Below are 11,158 nucleotides of genomic sequence, written 5' to 3' on the forward strand. Positions count from 1 at the left end.
CGCGCACAGCTACACGCGCGCACAGCTACACGCGCGCACACAGCTAAACACACACACACAGCTACACGCACACACAGCTACACGCACACACAGCTACACGCACACACAGCTACACACACACACAGCTACACGCACACACACAGCTACACGCACACACACAGCTACACGCACACACACAGCTACACGCACACACACAGCTACACGCACACACACAGCTACACGCACACACACAGCTACACGCACACACACAGCTACACACACACACAGCTACACACACGCACACAGCTACACACACACAGCTACACGCGCACACAGCTACACACACACACAGCTACACACACACACAGCTACACACACACACACAGCTACACGCACACACAGCTACATGCACACACAGCTACACGCACACACAGCTACACGCACAGCTACACACACACACAGCTACACACACACACACAGCTACACGCGCGCACAGCTACACGCGCGCACAGCTACACGCGCGCACAGCTACACACACACACAGCTACACACACACACAGCTACACACACACACACAGCTACACACACACACAGCTACACGCACACACAGCTACACGCACACACAGCTACACGCACACACAGCTACATACACACAGCTACACACACACAGCTACACACACACAGCTACACACACAGCTACACACACACACACACAGCTACACACACACAGCTACACACACACACAGCTACACACACACACAGCTACACACACACACAGCTACACACACACACACAGCTACACACACACAGCTACACACACATAGCTACACACACACAGCTACACACACACACAGCTACACACACACACAGCTACACACACACACACAGCTACACGCGCGCACAGCTACACGCGCGCACAGCTACACGCGCGCACAGCTACACACACACACAGCTACACACACACGCACAGCTACACGCGCGCACAGCTACACGCGCGCACAGCTACACGCGCGCACAGCTACACGCGCGCACACAGCTACACACACACACACAGCTACACGCACACACAGCTAAACGCACACACAGCTACACACACACACAGCTACACACACACACAGCTACACACACACACAGCTACACGCACACACACAGCTACACGCACACACACAGCTACACGCACACACACAGCTACACGCACACACACAGCTACACGCACACACACAGCTACACGCACACACACAGCTACACACACACACAGCTACACACACGCACACAGCTACACACACACAGCTACACGCGCACACAGCTACACACACACACAGCTACACACACACACAGCTACACACACACACACAGCTACACGCACACACAGCTACATGCACACACAGCTACACGCACACACAGCTACACGCACAGCTACACACACACACAGCTACACACACACACACAGCTACACGCGCGCACAGCTACACGCGCGCACAGCTACACGCGCGCACAGCTACACACACACACAGCTACACACACACACAGCTACACACACACACACAGCTACACACACACACAGCTACACGCACACACAGCTACACGCACACACAGCTACACGCACACACAGCTACATACACACAGCTACACACACACAGCTACACACACACAGCTACACACACACAGCTACACACACGCACAGCTACACACACGCACAGCTACACACACACACACAGCTACACGCGCGCACAGCTACACGCGCGCACAGCTACACACACGCACAGCTACACACACACACAGCTACACACACACGCACAGCTACACGCGCGCACAGCTACACGCGCGCACAGCTACACGCGCGCACAGCTACACACACGCACAGCTACACACACGCACAGCTACACACACACACAGCTACACGCACACACACAGCTACACGCACACACACAGCTACACGCACACACACAGCTACACGCACACACACAGCTACACGCACACACAGCTACACGCACACAGCTACACGCACACAGCTACACACACACAGCTACACACACACAGCTACACACACACAGCTACACACACACACAGCTACACACACACACAGCTACACACACACAGCTACACACACAGCTACACACACACACACACAGCTACACACACACAGCTACACACACACACAGCTACACACACACACAGCTACACACACACACAGCTACACACACACACAGCTACACACACACAGCTACACACACACACAGCTACACACGCACACAGCTACACGCGCGCACAGCTACACGCGCGCACAGCTACACGCGCGCACAGCTACACGCGCACACAGCTACACACACACACAGCTACACACACACACAGCTACACACACACACACAGCTACACGCACACACAGCTACACGCACACACAGCTACACGCACACACAGCTACACGCACAGCTACACACACACGCACAGCTACACGCGCGCACAGCTACACGCGCGCACAGCTACACACACACACAGCTACACACACACGCACAGCTACACGCGCGCACAGCTACACGCGCGCACAGCTACACGCGCGCACAGCTACACGCGCGCACAGCTACACGCGCGCACACAGCTACACACACACACACACAGCTACACGCACACACAGCTACACGCACACACAGCTACACACACACACAGCTACACGCACACACACACAGCTACACGCACACACACACAGCTACACGCACACACACAGCTACACGCACACACACAGCTACACGCACACACACAGCTACACGCACACACACAGCTACACGCACACACAGCTACACACACGCACACAGCTACACACACACAGCTACACGCGCGCACAGCTACACGCGCACACAGCTACACGCACACATAGCTACACACACACACAGCTACACACACACACACAGCTACACGCACACACAGCTACACGCACACACAGCTACACGCACACACAGCTACACGCACACACAGCTACACGCACAGCTACACACACACGCACAGCTACACGCGCGCACAGCTACACGCGCGCACAGCTACACACGCGCGCACAGCTACACGCGCGCACAGCTACACGCGCGCACAGCTACACGCGCGCACAGCTACACGCGCGCACACAGCTACACGCACACACACAGCTACACGCACACACACAGCTACACGCACACACAGCTACACGCACACACAGCTACACGCACACACAGCTACACGCACACACAGCTACACGCACACACAGCTACACGCACACACAGCTACACACACACACAGCTACACACACACACACACAGCTACACGCACACACACAGCTACACGCACACACACAGCTACACGCACACACACAGCTACACGCACACACACAGCTACACGCACACACACAGCTACACACACACACAGCTACACACACGCACACAGCTACACACACACAGCTACACGCGCGCACAGCTACACGCGCACACAGCTACACACGCACACAGCTACACACGCACACAGCTACACACACACACAGCTACACACGCACACACAGCTACACACGCACACACAGCTACACGCACACACAGCTACACGCACACACAGCTACACGCACACACAGCTACACGCACAGCTACACACACACGCACAGCTACACACACACGCACAGCTACACGCGCGCACAGCTACACACGCGCACAGCTACACACACACGCACAGCTACACGCGCGCACAGCTACACGCGCGCACAGCTACACACGCACACAGCTACACACACACACAGCTACACACACACACAGCTACACACGCACACACAGCTACACACGCACACACAGCTACACGCACACACAGCTACACGCACACACAGCTACACGCACACACAGCTACACGCACACACAGCTACACGCACAGCTACACACACACGCACAGCTACACACACACGCACAGCTACACGCGCGCACAGCTACACACGCACACAGCTACACACACACGCACAGCTACACGCGCGCACAGCTACACGCGCGCACAGCTACACGCGCGCACAGCTACACGCGCGCACAGCTACACACACGCACAGCTACACGCACGCACAGCTACACACACGCACAGCTACACGCACACACACAGCTACACGCACACACACAGCTACACGCACACACACAGCTACACGCACACACACAGCTACACGCACACACACAGCTACACGCACACACACAGCTACACGCACACACACAGCTACACGCACACACACAGCTACACACACACAGCTACACACACACAGCTACACACACACAGCTACACACACACACAGCTACACACACACACACAGCTACACACACACACACAGCTACACACACACACACAGCTACACACACACACACAGCTACACACACACAGCTACACACACACAGCTACACACACACACAGCTACACACACACACAGCTACACACACACACAGCTACACACACACACAGCTACACACACACACAGCTACACACACACACAGCTACACACACACAGCTACACACACACACAGCTACACACGCACACAGCTACACGCGCGCACAGCTACACGCGCACACAGCTACACACGCACACAGCTACACACACACACAGCTACACACACACACAGCTGCACACACACACACAGCTACACGCACAGCTACACACACACGCACAGCTACACGCGCGCACAGCTACACGCGCGCACAGCTACACACACACACAGCTACACACACACGCACAGCTACACGCGCGCACAGCTACACGCGCGCACAGCTACACGCGCGCACAGCTACACGCGCGCACACAGCTACACGCACACACAGCTACACGCACACACAGCTACACACACACACAGCTACACACACACACAGCTACACACACACACAGCTACACGCACACACACAGCTACACGCACACACACAGCTACACGCACACACACAGCTACACGCACACACACAGCTACACGCACACACACAGCTACACGCACACACACAGCTACACACACACACAGCTACACACACGCACACAGCTACACACACACAGCTACACGCGCACACAGCTACACACACACACAGCTACACACACACACAGCTACACACACACACACAGCTACACGCACACACAGCTACATGCACACACAGCTACACGCACACACAGCTACACGCACAGCTACACACACACGCACAGCTACACGCGCGCACAGCTACACGCGCGCACAGCTACACACACGCACAGCTACACACACACGCACAGCTACACGCGCGCACAGCTACACGCGCGCACAGCTACACGCGCGCACAGCTACACGCGCGCACAGCTACACGCGCGCACAGCTACACGCGCGCACACAGCTACACACACACACACAGCTACACACACACACACAGCTACACGCACACACAGCTACACGCACACACACAGCTACACGCACACACACAGCTACACGCACACACACAGCTACACGCACACACACAGCTACACGCACACACACAGCTACACACACACAGCTACACACACACACACACACAGCTACACACACACACAGCTACACACACACACACAGCTACACACACACAGCTACACACACAGCTACACACACACACACAGCTACACACACACACACAGCTACACACGCACACAGCTACACGCGCACACAGCTACACGCGCGCACAGCTACACGCGCGCACAGCTACACGCGCGCACAGCTACACGCGCGCACAGCTACACACACACACAGCTACACGCACACACACAGCTACACACACGCAGCTACACACACGCACACAGCTACACACACGCACACAGCTACACACACGCACACAGCTACACACACACAGCTACACGCGCGCACAGCTACACGCGCACACAGCTACACACACACACAGCTACACACACACACAGCTACACACACACACAGCTACACACACACACAGCTACACACACACACACAGCTACACGCACACACAGCTACACGCACACACAGCTACACGCACACACAGCTACACGCACAGCTACACACACACGCACAGCTACACGCGCGCACAGCTACACGCGCGCACAGCTACACACACACACAGCTACACACACACGCACAGCTACACGCGCGCACAGTTACACGCGCGCACAGCTACACGCGCGCACAGCTACACGCGCGCACACAGCTACACACACACACACAGCTACACACACACAGCTACACACACACACACAGCTACACGCACACACAGCTACACGCACACACAGCTACACGCACACACAGCTACACACACACACAGCTACACACACACACACACAGCTACACGCACACACACAGCTACACGCACACAGCTACACGCACACACACAGCTACACGCACACACACAGCTACACGCACACACACAGCTACACACACACAGCTACACACACACACAGCTACACACACGCACACAGCTACACACACACGCGCGCACAGCTACACGCGCACACAGCTACACACACACACAGCTACACACACACACAGCTACACACACACACAGCTACACACACACACACAGCTACACGCACACACAGCTACACGCACACACAGCTACACGCACAGCTACACACACACGCACAGCTACACGCGCGCACAGCTACACGCGCGCACAGCTACACACACACACAGCTACACACACACGCAAAGCTACACGCGCGCACAGCTACACGCGCGCACAGCTACACGCGCGCACAGCTACACACACACAGCTACACACACACGCACAGCTACACGCGCGCACAGCTACACGCGCGCACAGCTACACACACAGCTACACGCACACACAGCTACACGCACACACAGCTACACACACACAGCTACACACACACACACACAGCTACACACACACACACACAGCTACACGCACACACACAGCTACACGCACACACACAGCTACACGCACACACACGCACACAGCTACACACGCACACAGCTACACACACACAGCTACACACACACACACAGCTACACACACACAGCTACACACGCGCACAGCTACACACACACACACACAGCTACACGCGCGCACAGCTACACACACACACGCACAGCTACACACACACACAGACTTGCGGTGTCTCAAGACGTTCAGCTTTGTTATCGACCGTAAGGTCCGCACGTTAAAGACCTCGCGCCAACCCGCTCGCTCACCCACTTCATCCATCACTCGCTCACTTCATCCACCACTCGCTCGCTCTCTCGCTCACTTCATCCATCACTCACTCTCACGCTCACTCACTCAGTCGCCCGCTCACCCACTTCATCCATCACTCGCTCTCACTCACTCACTCACTCGCTCGCTCACTCACTCAGTCGCCCGCTCACCCACTTCATCCATCACTCGCTCTCACTCACTCACTCACTCGCTCACTTCATCCATCACTCGCTCTCACACTCGCTCACTTTATCCATCACTTGCTCGCTCGCTCGCTCACTTCATCCATCACTCGCTCGCTCGCTCACTTCATCCATCACTCGCTCTCACACTCACTCACTCACTTCATCCATCACTTGCTCGCTCGCTCGCTCACTTCATCCATCACTCGCTCTCACACTCACTCACTCACTTTATCCATCACTTGCTCGCTCGCTCACTTCATCCATCACTCACTCTCTCGCCCGCTAATTCCCTCGCTCACTCACAGCACTCGCCCGCTTATCCGGTTGTACAAGAACGGCAAATGAACTTATGGGTTTATTTATTTTGTTAAACCGCCCCAGGTCACACAACCCACACACACCCCCCACACACACACACCAACGGGTGGCTGACTGAGTGACTGAGTGGCTGACTGACTGAGTGACTGGCCGACTGAGTGACTGGCCGACTGAGTGACTGGCCGACTGAGTAACTGGCCGACTGAGTGACTGGCCGACTGAGTGACTGGCTGACTGACTGAATGCCTGCCTGACTGCCTGCCTGACTGACTGACGTGACTGAGACCAGGTTGCACTCCGGGTCACGGGTGAACTCGTGTACCGCACCGTGACGCTTGCGGGCTCATCCAGCAGTGGACAGGTCGTGGCTGGTGACGGCGGCACGAACCTGGGCACTGAGCACGCCGGGCGGTGGCGGTGGCAGTGACGGCAGCGGCGTCTCATCTCGATCGTACAGCATGCCCCCATCACTGATCAGCACTGTTAAGAGGCACACAACACACACACACAGACAAATATCCCCCGTATAGCTTTAACAGACTGTAGGGGCAAGTGCTGTTAGCGAGCACCTATGAAGGCCGGAACGGCACACGAGGGGGTGGGGTGGCCAGCACCACGCCCGACCGCCTTTGTCTCCCCAGTGGCGATGTTTACACACAGCACCGGGTACTCATTTGAGGCTGAGTCGACCTAGGGAAGGCCCAGGACCGGTTCAGATAATCGTCACAGGTGTTGGCCGTGAGCGGGAATCGAACCCGGGTCGCCAGGTTCATAGCGCAGTGCGCTAACCGCTACACCACCGCTCCCCACACACACATGACACACACACGCCAAAGACAAAGCTCGCCCGTGTAGCCTTAGCAGACGGCTGGGGCAAGTGCTGTTGGCGAGGATCAGCAGCGCCCGACCGCCTTTGTCTCCCTCGCGGCGAGGTTCACACCGCGGTCCAAGGTGGTTTTGACCGACACGTTCATTTAATAATTATTATCGAACGAACGAATAAGCGAGCGAATGAGTAAACGAAGGAACGAGTAAACGAACGAATGAGTAAACGAACGAATAAGCGAACGAATGAGGAAACGAACGAATGAGGAAACGAATTAGTAAACGAACGAATGAGTCAATGAACGAATAAAGAAACGAACGAATGAGTAAACGAACGAATGAGTAAATGAACGAATGAGTAAACGAACGATGAACCATGAGGTGCCACCGCACACATCACGACCAATGCCACCACCGCCCACTAAGCCACCACCAAACGTTCGCCCACGAAGTGGCCGGTGACGTCACCACGGCGCCTGTGCCAGGCCAGGTGCACGTTGAGGCCTTCACCTGATGTGCCGAAGGTCTCTAGCCGCCGACAGGAGTAGGTCTCGGCACGGACCCAGCGGGTGCCGCGCGAGTTGGCTGACTGAGATGACCGGCAGATGCTACCACCAGCTGTACCCTCCTACTGTGCCGACTTGCTGCGTTTTATCCGCCCGGCGCTCCGCCCGTTGTTGTGAGAGCAGCGTCGCTGCCCCCGCCCTCCGTTCGCGTCGGAGGGGCGACTGCCTCCAACTGCCCAGCAGCTGCGGCCTTCACGAGCAGAGGTCGCAAACGAGTTTTGATTCCTTACCCGTACCCGTACCCGGCCACACCAGGGTCGCAAACGGGTACCTGTACCCGTACCCGGCCGTACCCGTACCCGTACCCAGGCGGGTATCGGGTAGGGTACGGATATCGGGTACCCGATTGCGACCTCTGGGATGAAGCCACGTTGCAGGCGCGGGTGGGTTGATTCTAGGAACTTGAATTGTGAGAAGAGACAAGACGTTGGGAAATGAGTGACAAACGGTGACTCACCAGTGACTCACGGCCTACCCGTACCCGTACCCGGCCGCACCAGGGTTATAAACGGCTACCCGTACCCGGCCGGGTACGGGTAGCCGGGTATCGGGTAGGGTACGGGTATCGGGTACCCGGTTGCGACCTCTGTTCACGAGGCACCACCGCCACCACAGCCACCCCCACCGTGCCAAGCGATCGAACGTCACGACACGTGGCCGGTGACGTCACAACGCGTGGCCAACGACGTCACGACACGTGGCCGGTGACGTCACAACGCGTGGCCAACGACGTCACAACGCGGTCCACGCTTCGAGGACGGCGGCCTGGGGCCGCGTCGCCGCTGTCGCACGAATGTTGCTGCCGCTATTTATAGAGTGTCGCGTTGGCAGCGCGCCCTCCCGGCCCTCAGGGCGCGCTGCCAAGTTCAACAAAAGCGGCGTCACGGACGGAGCGACGGGGCCGGCGGCAGAGAGGCGCTGGGGAGTGAGCGGCGGAGATCGCGGCCAGCGCCACCACCACAGCCACCGAGCCAAGCGATTGAACGCGCGGCCGGTGACGTCACAACACGTGGCCGGCGACGTCACGACGCGGGGTCAGTGACGTCTCAACACGTGGCCGGCGAGCAACCGTCCACATCGTTATCACCACCCCCACCACCACCACCACCCCCACCACCCCCACCCCCACCACCCCCACCACCACCACCACCACCCCCACCACCACCCCCACCAACCCCACCACCACCACCCCCACCACCACCACCACCACCACCACCCCCACCACCACCACCACCAACCCCACCCCCACCACCACCACCCCCACCACCACCACCACCCCCACCACCACCACCCCCACCACCACCCCCCCCACCCCCCCCCCCCCCACCGACCTCGCTCGTAGTGTGCGTCGCTCTGCGCCTCGTGGAGTCTCTCGACCTCGTGGCGCAGCACGAGGTGCGAGGCGGCGAGGGCGGCCGCCACGGCCAGCACCGCCGACAGCTGCAGGGCCACGCAGGCCCAGCCAGGCCCACCGCCGCAGCCACTCCGACAGCCGTGGGGCCTGCGCAGGGGAGAAGACGAGACATCTCCATGGGTCTCTGTGAGTCTCTGTGTATCTCTATGAGTCTCTATGAGTCTGTGTGGGTCTCTATGAGTCTCTATGTATCTCTATGGGTCTCTATGATTCTCTATGAGTCTCTATGGGTCTCTATGTGTCTCTGTGTGTCTCTACGGGTCTCTATGGGTCTCTATGAGTCTCTGACAGCTGCAGGGCCACGCAGGCCCAGCCAGGCCCACCGCTGCCACCGCAGCAGCCGCCCCGACACCCGTGGGGCCTGCGCAGGGGAGAAGACGAGACGTCTACCTGTCTCCATGGGTCTCCATGAGTCTCTGTGAGTCTCTGTGGGTCTCTGTGTGTCTCTATGGGTCTCCATGGGTCTCTATGAGTCTCTATGAGTCTCTATGTGTCTCTATGGGTCTCTAAGTCTCTGTATATCTCTATGTGTCTCTATGGGTCTCTATGGGTCTCCATGGGACTCTGTGAGTCTCTGTGGGTTTGTATGAGTCTCTATGTATCTCTATGGGTCTCTATGGGTCTATGTATCTCTATGTATCTCTATGGGTCTCTAAGTCTCTGTGTATCTCTATGTATCTCTATGGGTCTCTATGAGTCCATGTATCTCTATGAGTCTCCGTGTGTCTCTG

General features: G+C 57.5%; 1 protein-coding gene across 1 annotated transcript in view; it reads right to left on the reverse strand.

Annotated features, from left to right (window-relative positions):
* Positions 1-10,827, reverse strand: part of LOC144949977 (uncharacterized) — a 31,766-nt gene extending 20,939 nt beyond the window's left edge. Inside the window, exons 1-3 of the mRNA XM_078879970.1 lie at positions 10,751-10,827; positions 10,345-10,514; positions 8,011-8,102 (exon numbers count right to left, since the gene is read on the reverse strand). Coding sequence (XP_078736096.1) covers positions 8,011-8,102; positions 10,345-10,514; positions 10,751-10,827 — 339 coding nt within the window. The remainder of the gene's footprint in view (positions 1-8,010; positions 8,103-10,344; positions 10,515-10,750) is intronic.
* Between the last annotated feature and the right edge of the window lie 331 nt (positions 10,828-11,158).

Source organism: Lampetra fluviatilis, chromosome 3 (genome assembly GCF_964198595.1).
Source record: "Lampetra fluviatilis chromosome 3, kcLamFluv1.1, whole genome shotgun sequence".
NCBI lineage: Eukaryota > Metazoa > Chordata > Hyperoartia > Petromyzontiformes > Petromyzontidae > Lampetra > Lampetra fluviatilis.